At 45.3% G+C, this 27,378-nt stretch overlaps 1 protein-coding gene across 3 annotated transcripts in view; it reads right to left on the bottom strand.

Annotated features, from left to right (window-relative positions):
* The window catches only part of PAXIP1 (PAX interacting protein 1), a 45,839-nt gene extending 19,693 nt beyond the window's left edge, over positions 1-26,146 (bottom strand). The window contains exons 1-11 of one of the 3 annotated variants that reach the window (XM_083189034.1): positions 25,712-26,146; positions 14,642-14,695; positions 12,449-12,583; positions 10,193-10,236; positions 8,334-8,397; positions 7,561-7,674; positions 6,643-7,293; positions 4,875-6,396; positions 3,048-3,142; positions 585-680; positions 202-339 (exon numbers count right to left, since the gene is read on the bottom strand). In XM_083189034.1, coding sequence (XP_083045160.1) covers positions 202-339; positions 585-680; positions 3,048-3,142; positions 4,875-6,396; positions 6,643-7,293; positions 7,561-7,674; positions 8,334-8,397; positions 10,193-10,236; positions 12,449-12,583; positions 14,642-14,695; positions 25,712-25,792 — 2,994 coding nt within the window. In that variant the 5' untranslated portion in view covers positions 25,793-26,146. Of the gene's footprint in view, positions 1-201; positions 340-584; positions 681-3,047; positions 3,143-4,874; positions 6,397-6,642; positions 7,294-7,560; positions 7,675-8,333; positions 8,398-10,192; positions 10,237-12,448; positions 12,584-14,641; positions 14,696-23,147; positions 23,166-25,711 lie in introns of those variants that run through there. The other 2 variants (XM_083189036.1, XM_083189035.1) reach the window with 2 other exon arrangements.
* Positions 26,147-27,378: the final 1,232 nt, after the last annotated feature.

Genomic DNA, 27,378 nt, shown 5'->3' with positions numbered 1-27,378 from the left:
GGGTTGTAATAAAATAAAAACAACACCCCCCCCCCCCCCCACACACACAAAATAAAATAATTAACCCAAAAACCACACCAGAACAAAACATGTGCTTAGTCGAGCCAAAAGCAGAAAAGCAGGTTTTACCATCTTAAATGTAAGTATATCTAATTAACAAAGTACTCTAGAATTAGAAGTTTTATAGTATAGTATCCTTACATGCTGAGAACAAGGCTTCCCCCCTGGTGGAAATGCAACAGGAAAGTGCAGAGTTCGATGAGGGGGCACCATCTTTTTCTTTTTCAAGACTGTGTTCAGCCAGTGAGCGGTGATGCATCGCTTTCGTTCTTTCATGGCCTAATTAAGAAACAATAAAAGTTAGCTTTATCATTTAAATACCCAGATTAGGAAAAAAAAAAAACACTTGCAAAGCATGGGGAAAGTAATTAAAAATCAAAACATAATAAGCAATTCAGTTTCAGTCTCTGAGTCAAATTAACAAAAAAAGGTTATGGTATTTAAATGTGGAACATGAAAGGTGCACTGCATACAATTACATAGAAGTTCATTCCCTTAGCTTGTGCAGTTACAGCAGAACCCACCTGGGCATACATGCTACTGACTTGACTTTCACATAATAGATGTGTACAGCGGCTGGTGAGCGTAGGGTCCACAGTACCACCATGTGTCTGTATTATCTTAGGAAAGAGAAGGGGAAACAAAAAAATACATTACATACACATGTAAAAATATCTAACAGTGCTCACCTTCAAGGTTAGTAAATTTCTGAGTGAAGCTGTTAGTGAAAAATGTTACTTTAATATAGAGGTTGAGTATCCTGTATCCGGGCATCCATTATCCGAATTATTTAAAAAAAACGTGGTTTTTGGAATCATTCGAATAATTATAATTTTTTTTTTCCCCTAACCCTCTTTTCATACTTACCAAGTCCCAGGACGTCCACAGCAGGCCTCCGGCATCTTCTCCAGGGTCTCCAGCGGTCCCAGAAATGCATTGCGCGAGTGTGCGCGCGCGCCGGTGACGTCACCGGTGCGCGCGCACACCCGCGCAATACATTCCTGGGACCGCTGGAGACCCAGAGAAGATGCCGGAGGCCTGCTGTGGATGCCCGGGGACTGCGTGGACACCGAGGGACCACCGGACACCATCAGGGGACAGGTAAATATGGCAAAAAAAATGTATTCCAAAAACCGAAAAATTCCCCTATCCGGAATGCTCGTGGTCATGCTCATTTCGGATAGGGGATACTCAACCTGTATAACAAATACTTAATTTCCAGTCGACTTTAAACTGGACATAAGCCCTCTGTCCAGAACAGAAATCAACCTTGCTATCGAGGGGGATGGTTTCATCTTTCAAAAAGGCTTTAAAGCAGGGTTGCCTACTTTTGCAATGCCCTCCCCGGAAGAGGGCAGGCAGTTCTTTGAGGCAGGGGGCGGGGCCAATGACAGGGTGGTGGAATGGGGCAGAGCTATGGCCATAGGAGTTTGGGGGGCGTGTCTAGTGAGAACACATTGTGGCCACGCCCCGTCGTGCAATGCTGGTATTGCACAGCGGGGGGCGGGGCTACAATGACGTGAACATGTCATTTGGTCCCACTGACGGGAGGGGTGCGGGAGACAGGTAGGAATCCGGAAGGCTTGTCCCCCTTTCCAGGGGAGCCGGGAGGGGGTCCCGATTTACGGGACCCTCCCCACCATTCCGGAAGGGTAGGCAACCCTGCTTTAAAGGGATTAACAGTATGAATGCCATTTGTTACTTTGGGGTAGATTTATGGAGCAGTGATAAAAGTGGAGAGGTTTGTGATGGCAACCAATCATCACTGAAGTAACATTTATCATGCACATGCTATAAAATTATAAGTAGCTGCTGAATGGTTGCCTCTTATCACTGCTTCATACATCTACCCCATTGTCCCTAAAGCTACTATTATGTTGCAGTCTCTAGAAGGAACAGATTTCAATTTGGAGCTTTCATATGTACACCTGCTGTTTCAACAAGCAAAAGAACAGAGGAAGCCCAGGAACTGGCCACTAAACAGGTGCAGGAGCTAGGACCCAGCGGCTGCTCATTCCTGAGACCTGCCGTACAGGAGATTAGATGAATCTGTTCTCCGAGTACTGTATCTCAGACAGCAGAAGCAATATCAGAAGCCAGATCAGGTCATTTTTTTTTTTCCTAATATTTTTTTTTTGCAACACAGCATATAATATTTTCAAGTACTGGGGTTGGGGAAATTTACAGCATTATTACACTGTTTAATGTTTCAATGTAATTGGAATTGAGCAGCAGCGGCTCATACCTCTGCGAAGAAGGGGTTGCCGCAATGCCGCCCCCCTCTGCTGCAGCCCAGTCATTCTCTCTCTCTGCCCTTGTTATCTCCCTGTCTCTCTCGCTCGCTCACACTCTCGCTCTTCCCCTGGTCTCTATCTCTCTATTAAATGCACATCAGGGTATGGTGCTGGGCTGAATAGGTGCTCTCCGTACTCTGCTACCATCCACTCTTGCGACCGGCTTCCATTGCGCCTGTCAATCTGAATTAAAAGCACGTTCCCAGCAGGTGTGCAGGTCAGGTGGGCAATCCCTGGGAGGACCCGTGAATAAGGAACACATATTTGTAGTGATATGAATCAGGGCCACTTTGTGTGGTGCAATGTGAAAAAGATTTGGTTTATATGTGGGGGCTCTACCCAGGGACGCCACTACTTGCTCAGCAGATGCAAAGAAGGGAGGCACCGGGCAGTTTTCTGCACTCCTCTGCCACACACTCACTGTTTTGACTGTGGTGGTGGGGCACTGGTGCTGTGTAAGGTGAATAAGAATGTGCTACTGTGTGTTACTTGGAATGGGGTACTATTGTGTGGCCTTGACCATTCCTTATGAGATCACACGTCTTTCTTTTGGTGTGTGCTGTCCCTTTGTAAAGTACGGGAGGGTGCAAATTCACAGTTTGCAGAAGGGCGCCAAACACCCTAGCACCGTCCCTGCGTTTGCCAAACCAAAAATAAACCTGAAAAGAAAAAAGGAGGAGGAAACAGACATACTCTTTTCCAGGTTGCAAGCAGCTGCTTATCAGACATCTGTTCTGGATAGTCCGCAATTGCAAACACACAGCCCATCAAGAAGCAGTCTTCAGGGACTAAAACAAAGACCAAAGTCAAAAGCAGAAAGTTAATATCAAAATATCTGTCATTACTATAGAACAAACATTTTTTTGTTGTTAAATTAATGATGTTGTTTTTAAAAGCGGAAACAATTGGGTGAAATAATTTAAGGCATACAATCAATACAATTGAAACGATTTTTTAATTGTATGGATCTCATCTTATATCTCATGGATCTTATGCATCCATAAGATGCATGAGATCCATAAGATGCTATAAGATAAAAATCGTGAGCCCCCAAAAACCATTGTTAATGCCACCAGCACTATAAAAGCCAACCCGAAGCGTGGCGAGCGCAGCGAGCCCGCGAGGGGCGGCGGTACGCGTCCTCCGATCTTTTCATACCCCCACTATCCACGGCGGCGTGGAGTTGATGTTATATAATGTGGTGAGCGCAGCGAGCCACCGAGCCCGAAGCGTGGCGAGCCCCGCAAGGGGACGCAGACTACTTCACATGTATTCTTCACAAGTATTCCAACTCCACGCCGACGTGGATAGTGGGGGTATGAACAGGTCGGAGGACGCGTACCGCCGCCCCTCGCTGCGCTCGCCACGCTTCGGGTTGGCGTCAATAGTGGGGTGGAGTTAACAATAGGGGGACCATTTCACCCATGAGGGGGGGGGGGGGTTAACAATTAAAATTGGGGTTTTGGGGGCTTTTTACATTGGAATAAATGTAAAATTGGGTCTCAGGGACCATTTCACATTGATTCCAATGTAAAAATCTCGTCGATTGCATCATCTCATGCATCTTATGCCGCACAAACACATAAGATGCATGCAATGCTTGAGATATCAGCCCGACACATACAATCTAGATTGTGGGCGCCGTGCTAGGAAATAAGTACCAAAATGCCACTTAAAACACCAATAAATGATGTGCATTGATTTGGCCGGTGCTATCCATTTAGCGCGGTTATCAGGGATCATGCTTCAGGCGTATCGCAAACTCAAAGAATAATCTGCATTAAGCAGTTGCCAGAGACAATTTATGTGCGATAACACAAGGGTCCAGCTTATCCCATGTGCCCTGCCCCAAAAACAGGGCATTTACTGCACAAAAAAAAAAAAAAAAAAAAAAAGGCCTATGCACCGCCTCCTACTTTTGCATTGGTATGGATCACAGATGCTAAGTTGCTGTGAGGAGTTTATCTTGTGCCATCAATGCAGGATCAGGACCACAGAATTCTCTTTTGCAACTTATGCTTAAAGCTGCAGCTGATTTTCACAAACGGAGACCCCCTACCCCAGAAAGTGCATTTCTGTTTCTAAAACTTTAGATGCACCACAGAAACTTGCACCAGTCCTATGGTAGGTGTAGTTCCTCCATGTGGGTAGGCCCACCATGAGAGCAGTTGACCATCTATGGATGCAGCAGCTTTCAGCACCACACCGGCAATAGCTTCGCCACCCCCTGCTGCTACACAGGAATACCAATTAAAATTCAAAGACAGCCTCCGATTCTGCACTGGGTCTGACAATCGCGATGCGTGCACATATTTAATGCATCAACTGTGTGCAGCACCAACACTGCATTCGATTCAGAATCAGGACAACCATGTGGCCCACTTCATACAAAAAGACACCATTAGCACTGCTCCTAAACGGACCATAAAGCATTGTTATACAATTTCTAACCAGAAGAGACATCCACGTTTACGATAACAGGCACAGCCAAACTTTATTTTGCATTAATATTAAACTTACTCTCTATAGACGGGTCATGACCGTGTAACTGCTGAGACTGAGTTGACTGTTGACTAGGTGCTTGAGGAGGCATCTGCTGAGGCATTTGGCCTAGCAGCTGTGGGGTCTGATTTTGCATTTGCCGCTGCTGTAAACGCTGAAAGTGTTGCTGCTGGAGCTGCTGTTGCATCTGCTGGAGATTGTGCTTCTGTTGTTGACTTTGCAGTGGAGGCTGCTGAATGGCTGTCTGCTGCATCTGAGGCTGCTGCTGCAATGCCACTTGCTGAATTTGCGATTGTTTAAGTGTTTGCTGTTGAAGACCGGCTTGCTGAATCTGTTGTTGTTGTTGCTGCTGAATTTGCTGTTGCTGTATCAGAGACTGCTGCTGCATTTGCTGCTGTTTAAGTTGCTGCTGCTGGAGCTGTAGAGATTGTTGCTGTAGTTGTTGTTGGGTAAGAGTCTGCTGTTGCAGCATTTGTGATGGGATTTGATGTTGCTGATGTGCCGGTGTCTGAATTTGATGTTGCAGCTGAATATTATGTGGCTGAATCTGATGTTGCTGAAGCGCCTGTTGCTGTAACGGATGAGGCTGCTGAAGTGGTTGTGGCTGTACATGATGCTGCTGTTGTGGTAGTGTTTGTGCCTGAAGCTGATGTGATTGCTGTGATTGTGCCTGATGCTGCTGAATAGTCTGAGGCTGGACCTGTTGTTGAATGTTCTGTGACTGAATTTGTTGCTGCTGTAAAGTCTGTGTCTGGATTTGCTGCTGCTGCTGTTGTTGTTGCTGCAGCGTATGAGATGTCATCTGCTGCTGCAAAGTGTGAGGCTGAATTTGCTGTTGCTGCAGGACGTGCTGCTGAAGCTGCTGCTTCTGCTGCAGAGACAAATGCTGTATATTCTGTTGCTGAAGCTGCTGTATGCTTTGTTGAATATTCTGTTGCAAAGTCTGATTCTGTTGCTGAAGTGCCTGTTGCTGCTGTATAGCAGGCGGAAGGCCATGCTGCTGCTGCTGCTGCATGCTTGTCTGAAGGCCCTGCTGCTGTATTGTTTGTTGTTGCTGCTGTGAAGGCGTCTGCTGACGCTGAAGAATTTGCTGTATGTTCTGCTGCTGCTGAAGTTGTTGCTGCTGCTGCAGCTGTTGAAGCTGTTGCTGCAATACATGCTGCTGTTGGAAATGCTGCATGGTTTGCTGTTGTGGACGATGTAGCTGCTGTTGTTGTTGTTGTTGTGAGAACTGTAGTTGAGTGAAGTGGTGCGGTTGGTTCACTTGTGAAAACTGATGCTGTGGAAACACTTGCTGGGTAATTTGTTGCTGCTGCTGTTGCTGCTGCAGCTGCATAAGTTGTTGAGGCTGAAGCTGCACCAGAGAATGGTGCTGCTGTGGCTGTTGTGGAGTCTGATGTGATTGTGGCTGTAACAACTGCTGTGGGTCGGTTGTTACGGATTTGACTTGATTGAACAACATTGTATTTGGATGCCCTTGCTGGGAATGATTACCCTGCTGTTCTAAACTCTTGGTAGAGGCGGACAGGCTTTGTAAAAGCTAAAATAGAATAAAAGAAAAAAACAGCGATTCCAAAATCAATACATAAAAATCATACAATACAAGCAAAAAATAAATAAAAATAGGTGGGCTAGACTGTTCAATACACTTTTGTAGATACCCAGACACATATGAAATGTTCAGGACCCCACTACCACAGAACCTGTGGCATTTCTGAGCAGTAATTTAACTGGTCCATTTAAACATTTTCATAATATTGAAAATTGAAAAAACAAAAACACTTACATGTGCTACATTTGACGGTCTACTAATCTGCTGTATATCAGCACTATTTGTAATGTTTCGAAGCGTCCTTGCTGCTGGACTACGAAAGGCCATCATATCAGGCCTCTCTGATCCTGCTGTTCCAGGGACTGAAGTAAGCAGGTTACTTCGGGCTTCAGGTGGCAGGATATTCCCGGGCACAGGTGGAACATTCGCACACAAATTAATCAGTCCAGAATCTTTGCCCTGGGGAAGCCTCCGCTTTGCTGTAGTCATCTGTGGGACCTCTGCTGGGGTCCAGTTCAAATTCCTTTCTTGTTTTTCAGGCGAGGAGTCAGAGGAGTCATCAAACATCAGCTCCTCTTTTACTTTTGACATACTGCTGCGCTTTGGTGAAAACGCCTGATTTGGAAAAGGAGATCCTTCACGCGATGTAATTGGACTAGATTTAGAAGAATATCGGTCCTCATCTGCGCTGGCATTTTGAGAGTCCTGATCATCATTTTCTACCTCTTCATCTTCCTCCTCCTCCTCCTCATCTTCTTCATACACTATAAGACGGGGGTGATACGGTGCTTCATCTTTTCTGGTCTTCCCAGATACTGAGTCCAACACCCAGTCTGGTGCAACAATCTTAATATTCTCCCGCTGATAAGCATATTCGTACTTTGTCTAAGGAGGACAAGAGAAACAATTACACGGATATCTAGAGCTTACTATGGAAACATTACGGGGGGGGGGGGGGGGGGGGCAGCATTACTGTTTTATTTTACAACAGCTTCATTTATTTTTACAAAAACTTTTTTTCTTAAATTATTTAAATAAGCAACTATTGGTTGTATGACTTGTAGTTTGCAATTGAATAATGGTTGCTACCATTAAAAACATAAATAGTGACATTAAAATGTAGAAATGTGTGATATTACAGATGGGCCTTACCCCTTTTGGTTCAGGAACAATTAAATGAGTACACTTTTTATTGAGACTCAGCTGACAGTCTCCGCCGTAAAACGTTATTAAGGCCCAGAGTGCACTGCGGTCATCAGGTGACACCTGAATGTGGAGAGCAGAAATAAGATGGGCAACATTTGTACTGCACAATAACAAAAGCCCAGAGGATGGATGTGAAAACATTCATGGTTACGATGGTTGTATTATGTTGGAACAAAAAAAATAAAAAATAGAAAAAGACAAAAGCGTGGGAGTAAGGCAGCTTCTTTAACGCCCACCTCTCTAGTTCATTAAGTTCTAAAAAAGTGAAATCTGCTTTAACCAATTATGTGAATGTGGGACAACGCAGCAATACAATTCCCCATCTCCACTGTTAGATCCAACAAATACAGACATTTTGCCTGCTGCAGAGTTAGATTGCACATTACACTTATTTATGCTCAAAAAAGCTACATGGAAAATACACCAAATGTGTACCCATGCGCTGAGGAATATGCATCATGCTAAACTACTGTAGTACACAAAAGCAGAATATATTCAAGCTCAAAGAAGAAAGCACTTATGGAATGTACATTTACGCTGGTACTCCCTGATGCACTTATTTTTTTAATGTTATAACATATGTATGTATGTATGTATGTGTGTGTGTGTGTGTGTGTGTGTGTGTGTGTGTGTGTGTGTTTGTTTCCTATTATATAGCCTCTCAAGCTGCAGTGTCATCATATTCGCTATATATGTATACAAGCAGATTTCATACATACCTGCGAAAGGCATGCAGTTACACCAAAGAATATCTGGCCAGACTCCGGAGAAAAACCATTTTCGCTATATATTTTACATTAAGGAACATTTTAAAACATTAAAAAAAAAATGATCTTGTGAAGAAGAAACCTAAAAGGTTAGATGCGTACGGTTTCAACATTTATTCAACTGCCACGTTTATTATTTGAATGCTGAAGCAGTTCCCAGACTCACACGCTAATGAAAGAGTTTGTATGTTTTCACCCAAATTATTAATTCAAATAAATGAATAATACACTACTGGCTATCCATGAAAGGGGGTGATTCAACGGTTGTTTGTTTGAGTGCCGTATTTGTATATCCTTATGGTGTGTACACACATGGGGGCGATTTTTGCTAATATCGCCGGCAATATGGTCACTGAGCGACCATATTGCCCGCAATGGGAGTGTGCACCGGCGATATATCGCCGGGTGCGCGCTCCCGGTTTTTCCCCGTAGTGGTCGCAGGAGCATGCTGCGACCAGCTGATTTCCACTGCCAGGCAGTTTCTTTATCATCAGCGACCATCTCTGGTCGCTGATGCAAACGGGATACTGAGCGATATATCGCTCAATGATATATCGCCGAGCGATATATCACTCGGCGATATATTGCCCTGTGTGTACACAGCTTTAGATGGGACAGTATGCAAATGTTTCCTCCAGATCCAGGTGCTGATTTCTTTTAATGCTTCTCTGAGCTGAATCAATTGAATCGCCCCCCAAAAAGTGCTACTCATGTGTCATAAATAAAAGCCTTAAGGTTTATTTAAATTGAATAAACTAGTTCACTACCTGGAATATCATTTGAGGCATGATGTGGTCTCGTCACTACTACAGATACTCAAGATTTCTTATCCACTTCTGTGTACATACTGAATGATATCCGTAAACGATATCGTTCAGCGACATCACCGGGACCCGCTGAACATGCAGATCGTGTGCTATATAGTCAAATTGACCTGCAGGCAGCAAGACTCATGAAAGGCTTGCATGAGCATGCATCGGTAATGATATAAAGTGTACATGCTAGACGATGTTGTGAAAGATAGCGCTCAGAATGCCCTTTTTGAGCAATTTCTTTCACAATATTCTCAATATATTTATACATATTATTTTGTTTCTTTTACTTGCCATAACTACCCCCAAACCAAACAGTTGCCTTAAACCCTTATAACACATAAGTGACACGTCCCACTATTACAATGGACTGGATACCAGAGATGTCACAGAATCACAGCAGAGTTGCATACATGCATTTAAGTTACGATCAGATAATGTGCACCAGTAGGGCTTGTGCAAGTGGGTGATTGGACAGCTGTGCGGGGTGTTGCCTGTAAGCGATTTTGACTGCATCACCAAAATCGCTTAGAAGGGTTCCCTGAATCGCCCTAGGTGTACAGAGCCGACAATAACGATGGGCGGCCTCACAGCGTCACTAACGCCCAGCCAAATACAGTTTAATTGGCAACACACGGAATTGCAGAAAATAGTCAATTAACTACCAGTTTTATGTTAAAGTTGGAATACTGACTTTTCTATACCAATATACGGTTGCTTTTACCACCAAACTTTGCAAATCAATTCTCTAGACTAGAGGAAGAAAATGGCAAAGGGGTGAAAACAGAAGACGCATTAGACAATGATATACAGAAAAGTGTTTGATCCGCATCAGTGGAGAAAACTCCTGATCTAATGCTTCTATGTCACTTTCAAGCAAAGTCTAACAAGTCCAACATCTGTGATTTGTAAAAGGAAAAAAACAGAATTAAACAAGGCCATGAATGTAAAGTATAAAAGCAAACCGCTTATAAATGAGAACAGCAATTTAAAGGATACGGAAGACGAACGCCACACCGAACAGATAATATGACCCACGAGGGCTGTAAGAGAAAAAAGTAATTAGATCTTGCAGAATACACTAAAGTATTGCAAAAAAGCAACAGCTAACAGTGCACTGTAACACAGCAGGTTCAACAGGAAGGGACAAATATATAAAACTGACTACATAGCACCAACTACTACTATTTCTATTTTAAGATTTACTGTTTTTATATTATTATATATAATTTATTAGTATATATGCAATTGTGGGGTGGCGCCCTGAGTATTAGAAAGTCCTTTAGACTATAATTCATTAGTATATAACTCTCTATCCCACCCACGACAGAGGGGTCCAGACAGTTATAAAATCTGCACTTTTTGGTCGGAGTCGGGGATATCAACTGGCCATCGCAATACCTTGCGGTATCAAAGCCCTCTCCCTGTCCGGCTAACGCTCACCGCCCAACACATCTGGGACACACAAGGGCAGATTCCGGCTGAGAACAGGCGCGCAGACACCTAAATATATAGGTAAAGTGCTAATCAAATATCTTCTCTATTTCTAAAAACTGAGACATTAATATTTTTTTACAGACAGCATCCAAGTTTGCTTATCCTTTCCTGCACACACTTAGGTGGGTATTCAATCGGTGTCGTGCTCCCGCAGCCATCTCCCGACGGGGGAGATGGCTGCGGGGCCCAATTCAATGCTGTCTTCCTCGACAGCATTGAACAGGGGTTCTCGGCAGAACGAGCCCGTCATCACAAGCTGTCGGGCTCGTTCTGCCGAGAAAAGCCGGAAATAGGCGAGCTCCCGGCCGGAGCTCGTCTATTTCCGTCCTCAGCTCGCGGCCACGCCCCCTTCTCGCCGCTCGGTACATTGAATCCCAAATACCGAGCTCCAGGCGAGCAAAACGAGAACGGGACAGGGGCACGGCTGTCACGCTAGCTCAACAGCCGTGCCCCTGACATTGAATACCCCCCTTAAGATGTTAAATAAGTCCTCCTATAACCTGCATAAGCTATTCAGACCCACCCTTTCATTTGAGATATATTAGTTAAAATATCTTTCCACATTTGGATGTTTTTAGGAGTGTTTCATTTATTTATATTTTTGTCTGTGTATGTATTGTAAGTATTTGTTTAAAGTATATTGATTTGTGCTATAAGTGTCATATAAAAGTTTATTTATAATCTTACTGGGTACTTGTTTCCTAGCACGGCGCCCATCTCGTTGATTGTATGCCTTAAGTTTAAGGCACTTAAGGCATACAATCAACGCGATGGACCCGGTTTTGTGTCAATCACCAGCTAATTTGCCGGTGAAAGACAAAATCGGGTTGATCGCGTCCATTGCGGCCCCTAATAAGGGGCCGCGATTTTCCCATAGGGAACAATGTTAAATTCTTTTTAAAGTGAAAATCGGGTTGATCGCGGGCCATTATAATGGCCTGCGATGCGATCAACCCGATTTTACATAGGTGACAATGTGAAATGGGCCAATATGGCCCATTTCACATTGAATATGGTTAAAAAGTATGTTTAATGCCCCCCCCCCCATTGTTAACGCCACCCCACTATTGACGTTAACTCGAAGCGTGGCGAGCGGAGGCGGTACGCGTCCTCCGACCTTTTCATACCCCTACTTCCCACGTCGGCGTGGAGTTGATTATATAAAGTGTGGCGAGCGCAGCGAGCAACCGAGCCCGAAGCGTGGCGAGCGCAGCGAGCCCCGCAGATACCTGTGAAGGTATCCGCGTCCCCTCGCCACACTTTATAAAATCAACTCCACGCCGACGTGGATAGTACGCTTCGGGTTGGCATCAATAGTGGGGTGGCGTTAACAATGGGGGGGCATTTCAAACATGAGGGGGGGTTTGGTATTAAAATGGGGGGGGGGGGGGTTTGGGGGCTTTTTATATTGAAATCAATGTAAAATCGGGTCTCAGGGACCATTTTACATTGATTCCAATGTAAAAATCGGGTCGATCGCGTTGCATGCAGTTTGGTTGACATGCGATGGATGCGATTTTTCCGACCCGATGAATACAATCAAAATCGGTGGCGCCGTGCTAGGAAACAAGTACCTCTTACTGTTTTCTACTTTATGTCAGCTGATACATTTTTAGTTATACAAAATATTACAGCGCAGATAACCAATTTTTTGCACAATTTCTTCTTTACAGCAGGGTATGGTGCATTGTCAGTTTAAATGTTCTCATTGAAACCGCATATAATGTAGCTAAAAAAATAAATAACCTGGCTACCTACTTTTACTATAGGGAGATCAAAGACCTCTCGGGCCTCGCCAACCTCAGGATTGTCTCCATCCTCTGCAATAATGTGCGTAGCCAAGGCATTATAGGACACTTCTTTTGCCTTTCCTGCTTTTAGCATCTGCACAACCTAGAAAATAATTGCAAAATATATTTTATAACTTTGTAAAATACAAGCAATATGAATAGTTTCAGTGGCATCAATGGCAAAAATAAAGAGGAATGTATTAGTATTTTAAAATTCTAAAACAAAATGGGAAAAAAAAAAAGCTTTCTGCATCTTCTGAACACCTGCATTTAAGGCTTCTACAGTCATACACAGAGAGCTGCAGAACTCAAAACACCTGCAGCTTTCACAATTTTACAACAGTAGTACTGTTAAGAATGATGGCACAATTGTACCTAATCCAACACTAGGAAACTATTTGTAAACTGTTAAGACCGAGCTGTTCCATAACACCAACAAACAACAGTACCTAACAATTCATTATATGTAAAAATAGAATAAAATTACATTTGGATTGAAGTATTTTAATATATTTTGACCAACAGGTGCAAGGCGATGGCCAAAACTTAGATTAAAGCACGAAGTCCACTAAGACTAGGTTATTTGATTTTTTATAAAAAAATAATAATATGTGGTTTAGTGTGAAAACTACATGTCAAATACATCTCCCAGACAAATGATATAGTGCACCAGTTGCCAAATCCAGGTGTATGCTACTGTTAAAAATACATACAAATGTTTCTGCATGTTCAAAGGATCAGTAGAAGCAGCACATGACCAGTGGGAATGTGCACCCGCACGGCAATCTAATTCAGCCTCATGCGTACCTCATCGTGTCAGGCCCCCCCCAGGAGGTAACAATTTACACTACTGGAGCATTCTATTTGAGTGTGCAATGTACACTACATTCATAAGCTATAACTAAAATAATGCCATGATTTCACTCTAGTCAACGAGATGGTAACAGCACTTACTACATTTAAAAGCAAGGTATGATAGATATGGAAATATCACATTTGACAACCTATGTAATAAACTAGTGGTTCTCAGACTGGGTGCCACAGGGCATCTTTTGTAGGATGTGCCATCTGCGCTGCCTAGTACGTTCCTGGTGTCCCCTGTGCATTTTACTCCTTCCAATCTCTCCTCCTTTTGCCCTGTCACTTCTTATCCTCACACCCATGTTTGTTCCACTCACCCATGTCTGTCACATTCTTTGGGGCAAATTTTTTAAGATGTGAGTTCTATAGAAGATGGGATGCCCTTAGCAACCAGATTCTGTTATCTTCTAGAGCAGTGTTTCTCAACCTCAGTCCTCAAGACCCCCACACAGTTCACGTTTTCCAGGTCACCCTGCAGGTGCACAGATTACTCACTGACACATTTTAAAAGATCCACAGGTGAAGCTAATTAATTCACTTGTGATTCACTGTGGATACATGAAAAACCTGCACCGTGTGGGGGTCCTGAGGACCGAGGTTGAGAACCACTGCTCTAGAAGGCGCAATACTAATTGGTTGCTATCCCATCTACAATATAACTCCCACCTTAGCAAATTGACTGCTTTTTGTTAAGTGCCTGTGACTCTATTGATCCCCCATCTTCTCCCACAACCCACTTGCAAACTCTTCAGACATGCCTCCGCTGTTCAGACTGCACACCTAATGCCGCGATGCCTCCTCCCGCCATCACTCACACTGCGGTTGCATCAATCAGGGAGAAGACTGTAGTTTGAGCCCTCATGATCGCCAATCATTGATTTTTACGCAGCTGCAGGCCTAAATTAGGCCCAAAATCATTGCACGGTATCTCACTTTTTTTTTGGACTATTTTTTTACAGAAATAAATGTTTTAAGCTCAAAAACCTTTCAGTGCTACGATATATGCATAAACACAGACAAACATGAAAATCACTGTCCGACATCTAAAAGGAAGAAATTAAAAGAAAAATAATTCTATTTATAGCGAAGGCGTCAGCACTCTGAAGGAACTGTGTTTAGTTGAGAATGAGGTTTATTTTTAAAACATTTTAAAAAGGAAACATTAAAAATTGACATTGGCTAGTAAACAGTCATGCATACAAAAAACAAAAATACAAACAGATTTGGATCGTGACGATTATTTGTGCATGGCTCTTTTGCACAAAGGCCAATGTAAATAATAAATAAAATAAATTCTTACAGACTTGCTGACTTCTAACTTTCGTCTGTGGTTTTCAGTTACATTTGTCCAGATCTGAGAATATATATATATGTACATTCTGTTATTATTACAGTGACTGATTTGTAAGTGTCAGTGTTCCACAACATAAGGACAGCATGCGGCTTATGTAATGGCCTGCGAGCTGTGGAGGAATTCTGGTGAGTATACCCGTGTTTATTAAAGGGGCAAAAACCAGGTTGGTTGTTCCTTGTAAATGATTGCCGCATTAAAAAAACGTGCATATTAGCCGGAATTCCTGCACAACCTGCATCTTGCAAGCTATTGCGTAAACCCATACACAGTAAGAAGAAAATGGTAGGAAGTAACTTACAATATAGTGGGAAAAATAACGAAATAAAACAAAATACCCCAGGGTTCATGCCGTTTCGACCCGGTAAATGTGAAAGGGGTTACTGGGTCCCGCAAACCGGTAGCAACATGGCAATACGAACCAGTAAAAAACAAAACAAAAGGATGGGTTCTTACTGGTTCGTTGCCGTGTTGCTTTGCAGTGTGAAAGCGTTAATCCCGTTTCCGGACGACATCAGCGAACAATGGTTTAGAACAACTTGTGTTTTAAAAAGTAATGCTAACACCCTACTAAAAGTTGAAAAATTCTATAGCAATGTCATCTCATAGAAACATTTTCAATTTGCATTCCACATACGATACAAAAAAAAGGAACCTAGTTTCGTGCAAATATTCCCGTGACCCCCATTTCATCGACATTTCCCCTTGTCCCTACCATCCCTACCTACTTCGAATCAGGACAGTAACACTGCATGGAAATATCAAGTTATTTACATTTGTTTGGGAACTTAAAACTACCCCAACAATTGAACCGTTATGGGCAAGGGTACACGTAGAGTAGGACAGTTTATTATTAATAAGCTAAAAAGTTGGCCTGCATGGTTCGCAAAGTATTAAAAGAACAGATTATTCCTTTATCCAGTGATTTGCCATTATTTCACTTCTCCATTAGGGAGGACAAAGTATAAAACAAAGGGCCCAAGGTGGCATATGCACCCTGCATTCCAGGTAAACTATAAATAACATGCAGATATAGGGCCTGATTCAGAGGTGTATTCAATTGCATTCACAACTGGGTATCCGGATGACAAATGTCTGTGAAACCATGTTAATAACGCTTCAGAGGGAATATGTGCAGACACGCCCGCAGATGGCATCTCCGATACGTCTCTTGCAAGCAAAGATGAACAGTTAGTTGCACATCAGACCTCTGAGCAACCCTATGATTGCTTAAAAAAATCCATTGCAAGTAAGCTGCCAGAACCTTTAAAACTGTGTACAAAAACGCAGTCACAGCCTCAGATCTACCCCTCTTCCTCCCCAACAAAACACATCAGAACTGCATTTGTCTCACCAGCCCCAGTTAACTGCCACTACCAGACACAATCTTTCTAAATACTGTAAATTCTCACTTCGTCCACTGTCGCTAATCAATTGTAGCATAGAATTGTGTGGCATTGCTCCTCAAGCATCAGTGTTGAATCTAACTCCAAATAAAGCCCTAAATCAGGGCTACCCTGGTGCAAAAAATAAATAGAAAACCCACAATACACACTTCAACTCTTTAATAACTGTGACAAAAGCAGAATACCTATGCACTACTAGTAAAGGCTAAACATACTAGGAGCAAACTCCTGTCAGGAAGAATGTCAATCCCCTGCCTCTTAAGGCCCCACATACTGGTGCGATTTGGGCCCTTTCATTTGATTTCAACCCATCGTGCCAATAAAAAGGGATTTTTGTAAGAACTTACCGTTCGAATCCCTTTCTCTGATATGGTCCTGGTGACACAGCTCAACACTGGGATGTAGGAGGGTCCGAAGGAACCAGGCACCTATCCTAAAGTTTTAGAGGGTAGGCTCCTCCCCTACTGCATCCCTGGACTCTTCAGTTCATCTTTCAAAGCCACTGGAATACATTAACTCAGTACAAACGCCTGCACATATTAAATGCACATTTTATAACAGAAACTGTTAACTTTAAACCATTTTAACATGAACATCATGAAACTTCTGGCATACTTACTGAGCGTAAGGGAGGGATCGCTGTGTCACCAGGACCATATCAGAGAAAGGGATTCGAACGGTAAGTTCTTACAAAAATCCCTTTTTCTCTTTCAATGGTCCTGGTGACACAGCTCAACACTGGGACGTTCCAGAGCCGGTCCTTTGGGAGGGTACGCTCAGGTCTGCAGCTCTCAGCACTGCTCGCCCGAATGATGCGTCCTCCGACGCGAACTCATGGAATCTATAGAATTTGGCAAATGTGTGAACAGATGACCAAGTGGCAGCTCTGCAAACCTGCTCAGCTGTGGCCCCATGTCGAACCGCCCAAGAGGTGGCAACTGACCTGGTGGTATGCGCATTAATTCTGGCCGGTACAGGCCTACCCACTTTGGTGTACGCAAAAGCTATCACAGATCGCAACCACCTAGCAATAGTCTGCTTAGAAGCAGGCCAACCAATTTTGTGTACGTCATACAGTACCAATAATGTGTCAGTCTTCCTGACACTCTTCACTCTGTCCACATATATGCGTAAGGCACGCACAACATCCAAAGTTCTCAACTTGTCCCTTTTCTTAGAACCCTCTGGGGGTTGAAACACAGGTAGAACTATCTCCTGATTTAAATGGAAGGTAGATACCACCTTCGGTAAAAACTGAGGCACTGTTCTTAAAACAGCCCTGTCATCATGAAAAATTAAGAAGGGAGATTTACATGACAAAGCTCCCAATTCTGAAACTCTTTTAGCAGATGCTACTGCTAACAAAAACACTAGCTTCCACGTAAGAAACTTAAAGTCAGCCGACCTTAAAGGTTCAAAAGGTGCCTTTTGAAGGCATTCCAAAACCAGTGATAGATCCCAAGGTGCTACTGGTTGCTTGTATGGAGGTTTCAACCTGGATACTCCTTGTAAAAAGGTTTGAATTTCCGGCAAAATGGCTATCTTTTTCTGGAAATAGATGGACAAGGCCGAAATCTGCACCTTCAGTGACTGAAGGCTTAGGCCCGATGAAAAACCATCTTGTAAGAATTCCATCATTCTTGATAGCTTAAAATGAGATGTATGAGCCTTTCTTCTCTCACACCATCGAATGTAAGTCTTCCAGACTCTATAATAATTTGCCGAAGATACAGCTTTTCTGGCTTTTATCATCGTCTGTACTACTGCCTCAGAAAACCCTTTTCTTTTCAAAATGATGGTTTCAATAGCCAGGCCGTCAAAATCAATCGATCTGAATCCAGGTGATTGAATGGGCCTTGTCTTAGAAGGTCTGGTCTCAGAGGTAGACGCCATGAGTCCACAGACAACCTCTGAAGCCTCGAGTACCAGGACCTCCTTGGCCAATCTGGGGCCACTAAGATCACTGGAACCTTCTGCCCCTGTATTTTCTTCAGAAGTCTCGGTAACATTGGTACTGGTGGGAATGCATAAAGGAGATCTCCCTGCCAGTGAATAGTCATGGCATCCACTGCCTCCGCTAGTGGATCCCTTGTTCTGGCATAGAACCTGGGCACTTGACGGTTGATCCTGGATGCCATCAGGTCCACATCCGGAGTTCCCCACATCGAAGTGATTTGGTGAAACACCTGAGGGTGTAAGCTCCATTCCCCTTCCTTGAGCTCCTCCCTGCTCAGGAAGTCGGCTTCTATATTCTCTATTCCTGGGATGAATATAGCCGATACAGCTGGAACATTCTGTTCCGCCCATAGGAAGATTCTGGACACCTCCCACATGGCCAATTTGCTGCGTGTACCTCCCTGGTGATTCAGATACGCCACAGCTGTGGCATTGTCGGTCTGAATCCTCAAAGGGAGGTTCTGTAACCTGTCTCCCGCCAAGGAAATGACTTTCCAGACAGCTCTCAGCTCCAAGATGTTGATTGGTAACGCTGATTCCTCTGCCGTCCACAGGCCCTGAAGCCTGAGATCCAGGACTATTGCCCCCCAGCCCCTGAGACTGGCGTCGGTAGTTACTATCAACCAGTCCCAGGTCTGTAATGACCGACCCCACTGAAGGGAATCTACTTCTGTCCACCATTTCAAGGATTCTCGGGTGTCCGAAGACAGCATTATCATCTCGGATTTCATGGTCAAAGTGTCTCCTGACCAAGCTGACAAAATGTTCCATTGGAACCTCCGAGAGTGGAACCTGGCAAATTGAAGCGTCTCGAATGACGCCACCATCTTCCCCAGGAGCTTGAGGCACCTCCATACTGAAATGCTCTGAGCCCTGAGAATCTCCTGGACTAGGGTGACCAGATCCCTGGCCTTTACCTCCGGGAGGAATACCCGATGAAGATGGGTGTCCAGTATGACTCCCAAGAATTGGAGCCTTTGTGACGGTACCAACTGAGATTTTTGCAAATTTAAAATCCAGCCGTGAGCCTGCAAAAAACTGATGGCCTCTGCCAAGTGACTCTGCAGCATGGCTGCTGACTCTGCTTTGAACAGGAGATCGTCCAAATAGGGTATTACTGTGATTCCCCTGAGCCTCAGCACCGCCGCCATTACTGACATTATCTTTGTGAATACCCTTGGCGCGGTTGCTAGCCCAAAGGGTAACGCCCGGAATTGTAAATGCAGGTCTCCTATGGCAAACCTCAACAAGGTCTGATGCTCCGGGTGTATAGGAACGTGCAAATATGCGTCCTGGACATCCATGGACGCCAAAAATTCTCCCTGGTCCAGACTCAGGAGTACTGACCGTAGAGACTCCATTTTGAAATGGTCTACCCATAAATGAACATTTAGAGACTTCAAATTTAGTATTGGTCTGAAAGACCCGTCTGGTTTGGGCACCAGGAACAGCGTGGAGTAAAAGCCTTTCTTCCACTCTGTCTTGGGGACTAGTGTCACCACCCCTTTTTCCAAAAGGGAGTGCGCTGCTCTCACAAGAGCTGTACGCAGCCGTGCCTCCTTTGGTAAGGATGTGGGAATGAACCTCTTCGGAGGTGGCCCTCTGAAAGGGATTTTGTAACCCTGTGTTATGATGTCTAGCACCCAGGCATCCTGGTCTAGAGAAGCCCAAGCGTCCCTGAAGAGTGTGAGACGCCCGCCCACTTTTGTCACTGTCGGGCAAAGCCCCTGACAGTCATGCAGAGGGTTTATCCTCTCCTTTATTGGCAGGCTTCTTGTGAAAAGAGCCAAATTTTGACTTTTGTGTCTTGCCTCTAGAGGGCTGAAACCTTCCCCTGAAAGACTGTCCTCGAAAGGACGCACCACCTCTAGGGGAGGGCCGAAAGGACGGCTTAAAAGCAGAAAATCTGGATGTCTGCTTTGCTGAGGAGGCCGGCAGGAATGTACTTTTGCCGCCTGTGGCCTGTTTTATAATCTCCTCTAATTCGGTACCAAAGAGTACCTTTCCTTTGAAGGCTAATGTTTCCAGAGCCTTCTTGGACTCATTGTCTGCTTCCCAGGCTTTAAGCCAAAGCACTCTCCTGGCATTAATGGAGACTGTGGACACTCGGGTTGCCATTTTAATAGCTTCCTCCTCTGCTTCAACTGCATATTCTGCTGCTGCCTTAATCTTTTCTGCAAGCAGTAATGCACTCGGGTCAGCCTGCAGCATGGTGCATAATTCACCAGCCCACTCTATCATGGCCTTAGAAACCCAGGCTGAAGCAATAAGGGGTCGTAAGGTAAACCCCACCCCTTCAAAGATAGCCTTGAGGTTTCCCTCCAGCTTTTTATCCACAGAATCTTTAAAAGCTGCACCGCCCTGTACTGGTAATACAGTAGCCTTGGACAAACGTGCCACTGAAGCGTCCACAACTGGGACCCTTTCCCAGAGCTCCGCATGAGACTCTGGCATGGGGTACAGATTTAGGAATCGTTTTGGCATCTGAAGCCTCTTATCAGGAGTTTTCCAAGCCCCTTCTAACAATTCCTGTAACCCCTCATCTGAAGGAAAAGTAACAGCCTCCTTCCGCTGTCGCTTAAAAACACCTTTAACAGGAGTCTTATCCTCCACAGTCAGCTTTAAAGCCTGCTTCACAGCTACAATGAGATCCTCTATACCAGCAGCAGAGTTCTCTTCCAAATCATCACCCTGATCCCAGGGGATGTCAGTATACTCTCCTTCCTCTTCATCTACCACAGTAGTTAAAGCATAAGACCTTCTAGGGGTCCCTGCCACATTTTCATCCATTTTGTCCAGCATTTCACTGAACCTGTTAATCCCTTTTGCAGTATCCTGCATCACCTGGATAAGTGCAGGATCTGCCTGGGTAAGAGGCAAGGAGCCAGACGACTGCTGAGATGATGGCATAGGTCTCTGTGATTCTACCAGCCCATCACTCTGCCTGTCCAAAAGCTGCACCAAAGCGTTTACTGACCTGCCTAGGGCCCTGGCCCACGCAGGTTCCATATGCTCTGCCCTATGGGGATCACTGCCCATGGGTCTCACATCAGCGCAAGTAATACATAAGCCCCCCTTGGCCATCTGCTCAGGGACAAACTTTTGTGTGCAAACATTGCACGCGCTCAGTGCATTAAGGGCTCCCTCCCCCAAAACCACAGCCTGATGCTCAGACATGATGCAAGTGATAAATGTATATCTATCAGTATACACAGTGCAAACAATGTACAAGCGTTTATACAGAGGCAATGCACCCAATCACTTATCTGTCTGTTGGTTTCAACTGCGGGGAAGCGATGCCCAGGAAATCCAAGTCACTCTGCCAGGATCAGTAAGCCAGCTCAGCTCCGCTGCAAGCGTTCTGAAAGGCGCCAAAGTCAGAGTGAAGGAAGAGACCACAGGTCCCTGCTGCTGCGGGGTCCGTGACCTTTTGGCGCCAACCACCCCCAGCAAGCCGCTCCTTAGGTAGGATTTCCTAGTTCCAGTGTCTCCCCCTCAAATGGGGATCACTTGGAACATGCCTGTCACAACGCTGCTGTCCTCTCATCTAGGAGCTCAGCGTGTAAGCTCCGCATAAAATGGCCGCCGCCATCACAGAGCGCCTGTCCCCCATGATCCCCACCTAAACGTGGAGCCGGTTTCAGGGTACTCCGGAGCCCAGGCAGCCTTTTAGAAAAGGCTATAAGCGCTGCACAGGGGGACCAGACAGTGTCTCCCTTGTGCACAGTGAGCTGACAGGACGCGCTTCTGTCAGCTCCTGCTGCGCAAGCAGTGTGAGGATTCACTATGAGAATCCTCACACTGTGCCTACCTAGCTAGGGTGAAAGTTAATAAAACAATAAAAATCCCCTAACTACTCTAATTCTTCGGCTGCTCCTGCAGCCCTTTAGAATAGCACCCACTCCAGTGGGCACCTAACACGAACTGAAGAGTCCAGGGATGCAGTAGGGGAGGAGCCTACCCTCTAAAACTTTAGGATAGGTGCCTGGTTCCTTCGGACCCTCCTACATCCCAGTGTTGAGCTGTGTCACCAGGACCATTGAAAGAGAAATCATGTTTAAAATGCCAAATTGTATGAAATTTATGTCTGGTTCGAAGTACAGCCCCACATCTCATCAGATTGTCGCTGCTGCACCAAAAATACATTGCATCCCAGAGCAGTGAATGGTATTGCATACGATGTAGCGATACCTCGGCTTAACGTTTAATTTAGTACAAGACAAATGTACACACCTAATGACCTACAGATGTATCACCTGCGGAAGAGAACTGGCGATATACTGTATCTATAAGTGAGTACCTAGCTCAACAACCGGACCCATGAAAATGCCCCTAAATCACTACGTGTGAAGGGGCCATAGCGATGCAAGGCCCCGCACGTCGCCATCACCGGAGAACACTGGCAGATACGCTTGTGTGCCCCATTCTGGCGGACATCGCAGAACGGAGCACGGCGGTAGTCGAGCAGGGAGCTGCTCTAATGAGAGCAGCCCCATCTGTAGGCCCCTTAAGCGGTCAGCAAAAAGGTTCCAGGTTTGCCTGATTGTAGCTGGTGCCAGCTATTGCAGTATATATCATAACATATGCTTGTGTGAAAATTTACAATGTGAAATGTACTTTAAATGTAAATAAACATAAGCTGTAGAAGCTTATTGAAAAATAAACACCCAGTAGCAATACATTTTCAAACCATAAACAAGTAATGCAAAAGGTAAAGCAGCACAAGTCTTAAAGGTGCCCACAGACGCTACAATTGTACTGTGCTATGCGTTTTTGTCTGTACAATGGATCTATACAATCTTTCTTCCAGCTTGCTATGCGATGTGCACTTGGATGCATGTGATGAACCCATGTTTGTAATGTTACATTTCAGATGTAGTCTAAAAAGTATGTGCAGCACATACTTTTTTAGACATACAATATCGTGCTCCCGGGAACGAGCATCGCACAAGCCCATAAACACCATCCAATAATTGTACATAAGATGCAATTTGTGCTTAAAAAGTACAAAACGCATTCGATAATTGATGCGTCTGTGGGCACCTTTAGAGGTAGAACTAGAGACAAAAAAGATAATTTGTAAACAGTGTTACCATAATGTGACATGCAGTGTAATTTGTATGGCATGAAAACCACAACTTCCTTCACAGAGGGGTTAATGGATTAAAAAATTAACTGTACTGATAAAAATTAATTCAGATCGTATACTCTTCCCCATCCTACAGAAGGAACATAATACAAAAAAAAAAACACTCCGTGTTTTTTTTTTTAATAGTTGAAAGCAGAATGGCCCAGTGTACAATGAATCTCACCAAAAAGGATACCCATAAAAACATTTCATACACATAGGGGGCGATCCTATGCCTGTCATCACTGCACTGGGAGCCCTTTACGGCGGACTGAATTAGAATAGGGATGCAAACAATTTTAAGCAAATTCGGCCCTGCGAAGTGTGCAAGTTAGACTTAATTCAGGTGCCATTTTAGCGTTAAAATGGCACCCAAACAGCAACTCGCACCCTTCAGCGATAATAGGATCAACCCTTTAAGGGGAGATGTAATAATGAGGCCTACACACGTAGCGATTTAGAGGCATTAGCAATACGTGGCATCGCTATCGCCCAGCAATTAATATCCAGCATTCAATTTTTTGGGTGTACAAATTGGATAGCACGAAGAAATTTTTTTTAAAGAAACATCAGGAAAAATTGCAAAGAACTTATTTTTTACACACAATGTTTCTTCTGGGCTAACTGAATGCCGTCCTATGGATCAGTACAGTGGTAGCCAACTCCAGTCCTCGAGAGCTACAGACAGTTCATGTTTTCCAGCTCACCTCACCGGTACACAGATGCACTCATTACTGACTGACACATTTTAAAAGATCCACAGGTGGAGTTAATTACGTCACTTTTGATTCTGTGAGGAGATCTGGAAAACATTAATGCTGGGTACACACCAGGACGACTAGGGCCCGATCCCCGCAATCTAGATCCAATTCCGACCAATTGGATGTAGATTGTGTGCTGATTGGGCCCTTTCCTGTCCTGGTGTGGACCGATACCGATCCGATGCGCGGTCCCGTGGGTCGGTCGGTATTGAGATCCTACCTGCTGCAGGTAGGATCTCAATGGCAACCATACAGCCGGGTGCGGGTCGCCATTGGATCGGACCCGCTCATGGTGCACATCGTGAGCGGGTCGTGCCCCCCCGCGTCACCGTGAGCGGGTCGGACGAGACACTGACGACCCGCTCATGATGTGCATCGTGAGCGGGTCGTCCTGGTGTGTACCCTACATTACTGTTGGTAGCTTTCGAGGACTGGAGTTTGCTACCCCAGGCTTAGTACATCTGCCCAAAAAGAAAGTAAAGCTCAATACACTCTAGACGAGAGAGCAAATTCTAGTGATATCTTTTACTTTCATCTAGTGTGTACACTCAATATAGTCAATGATGTGTGGCTCCCACATAGCCCCCCCATATTCTCAGCATACATGTTGCCTTTGGCTATAGCCAAAAACCAGCATGTTCAGTGGGTCTCGTGATGTAATTGAACGGTATTATTTAGTAAGTACACTCAATAGCATTTGACCGTGGTACCGCCGATATAGTTAACTATATCAATAGTGCCCCCATGTCATATAGCATGTATCGAACTCTACACCACGGTTGTAACACAAACAAATAGGCAAGTAATAACTCATACTCATAGAAAGATTTATTGTAATGGGAATTGTCGGTCGATTCAATTCTGGGTGATGACAGGGCTGGATTAAGTGGGGGGCGCAGGGGGTCAGTATTTTAAGCTACAAGGTTTTGTGGATGGGAGTGGGGTAGTGCTGCAGCTTTACCTATCTGCCAATTTGACAATGATTAATGGTGCGGAGACTCAGGAGCCAAGGCACACTGACTCATTACTTGGAGTTGACCCATGAAACTTTGCACAAGAGGTCAGAGGCTGAGAAGCTTTTGCTGAGCTGATTGATGCTCCTCAGACCCATGGAAGACAGCAGCAGTGGCCTTATCATGGGAGGGTTTTTAATCAGAGGCAGCACTGAGCCTGTGAAGTCTCCTACAGAGTAATGTACAGAGGGACAGACATAGGCCTTTCAAGTTACCCATTGACCAAGTTTATACTGCCTTTACTCTGTTTTGACTGTTTAATATTCTCCCGTGCAGTTTGTGTCCAGTAATGGGAGTGGGCCCCCCTGTCCAAGCGATTATCGTTTTGTGGGAACTTCGGCAATGCTTCCTGTTGTCATACATAAATTGCAGATTTCACTGCTAAATCCAGCATCTTAATGTGCAGCCCATAGGATAATGTGTTGCTATGAGTTACATTTCACGCTACTGAATTGACCCCCTTGGGCCTACAAAAAGTAACTCTCCGCTGGAAGGGTTAAGGTCCAGAGTTAACTACACACCTACTGCCCCATAGAAGGGGTGTACCTACCCCTGTGTGATCCCAACAGCCTATCACACAGATCATACACTGCGGGGGCGTTACATAGAGCTGGGGGAACTTCCCTACAGCACCAGCGAGAGGCTGAGGCCACAAGGGGCCCGGCACTCACCAGCAGGAAGTCCCCCGCGGAAACGGGCACCTGAGGAGCTGCCGGTAGTTCTCACCCTACAACCCGGGAGTCCCGGCCCCCTACCTGAGGATCCAGGTCCCCCACTAGGTAGAACTTCACATCCTTGAACATGTCCTCCGGCACCGTCAGTTCGGTATCCGCCATGGCGGCGGCCGGGTGTCGTTCTTTGCAATGCACCACTTAGTACATCCCCCCCTCAGTCAGTGACTTTCGGGCGGGAAGCAGTGTGGGGTCAGGGGGATGGCGCCATACGGTGACCAAGATGCGGAGATCGCGCCGCGGCACGAACACACCAGCGCCGGCAGAGGGGTGGCTGGGTGGGCTCTGTCCCTCTGCGGAAGGCTATGGTGTGTCGTTGTGCAGCCCTTTCGGGTAATGGGGAGCGACCAGGGTGAGTACCCCTGTGGGACCGCCGGTGCTTCGCCTAAGCAGAGTTACAGCTCCGTACACTGCCTGACGTGAGGAGAAGTTACCCCTGGTGTACACATGGTACATTCCAAGCAGGGGGCGGGGTCCGAAGCAGCTATCCTATAACCACAGACCGGAGCGACGCCTACGAAATACGTCATCACCTTAGCGTCTCGAATTTGTGGGTGGATCAGTCATCCAAGTCCGCCATCTTGGCTAAGGGCAGGTGTGCTGTTTTAAGTCTCCGACCCGCTTACTTGTCGTCCCCACTCCGAGTTCCAGCTAAATCGGGGCGCCCACAGACATCACTGAAATTGCTACCGTACCGTTGTTGGGTCCGGCTCGCACTGCGCCTATATGTTTCACCAACTCGGCCACCACTTAGCTTCAAGGAACAAATGCTGCCGCCGGGGGGTCCCTGCTGGCTGATCGCTGTACTAGGTTAGGGTGGGAGGGCGTCGTTCCGTTCTCTGGGTGCACACTGCAGAGTGGTTGCGGCTACCCTGCGGCAGAGCTCCCGGACAACCCGGACCGAGGTGTCTGTTTCTTTCATTTCTGTGAAGACCCACGAGTGCCACTACCTACCTTGTCCTATCTATATATTTTACTGTGTGTGTCTTGTGATGATTCTCAACCACGGTCCTCAAGGCACACCAACAGTGCAGGTTTTAGTGATATCCGGGCTGCAGCACAGATGGTTTAATCAGAATCCCTCAGATACTAATTAAGTCACCTGTGCTCAAGCCTGGATATCTACAAAACCTGCACTGTTGGTGTGCCTTGAGGACCGTGGTTGGGAATGTCTGCTATAGAGTCTCTAGAGTCTAGACCGTGTGTCTGTCTACAATCTACATCATATGCTGCTCAGCTCACCACTTGTAACCAGTGACGCTGAGATATGGGAGAAAGAACTAATTACCTGGGCCACGGTATAATGAAGGCCACTATTTGGTGGCAGCAGCTCTTCCCAATGCCAGCACATGCATACAGCTGTGTGCTGGACTGCAGTGTGGCTAGGGAGATTAAAGTTTTTTTTTTTTTTCCTGTATTGTATTCTAATAGTGAATGTCCACGGCCTCTAATAAAGCACCTGAGACCTACCAGGCTCTCTACTGCCCTGTCTGTAACTTGGGAGTGCAGCGTAGACATTCCCAGTTGGGGAGAGTGGCCAGTGCCTAGATAATCAGCACTGTACTTGTAGCCCCTGCTATCATATAAGTCCACAAGGCACATTTGATGTGGTATGATTGTGTCGATCTTAGAGCCACATCAAGCGAATGAGGAGTCGTGAGGCTCTCTATTTTAATCTTGCATTCATGTGA

This window comes from Crinia signifera, chromosome 5 (assembly GCF_055691185.1).
Source record: "Crinia signifera chromosome 5, ASM5569118v1, whole genome shotgun sequence".
Taxonomy (NCBI): domain Eukaryota; kingdom Metazoa; phylum Chordata; class Amphibia; order Anura; family Myobatrachidae; genus Crinia; species Crinia signifera.
This window is presented reverse-complemented; position numbering and strand designations above follow the sequence as displayed.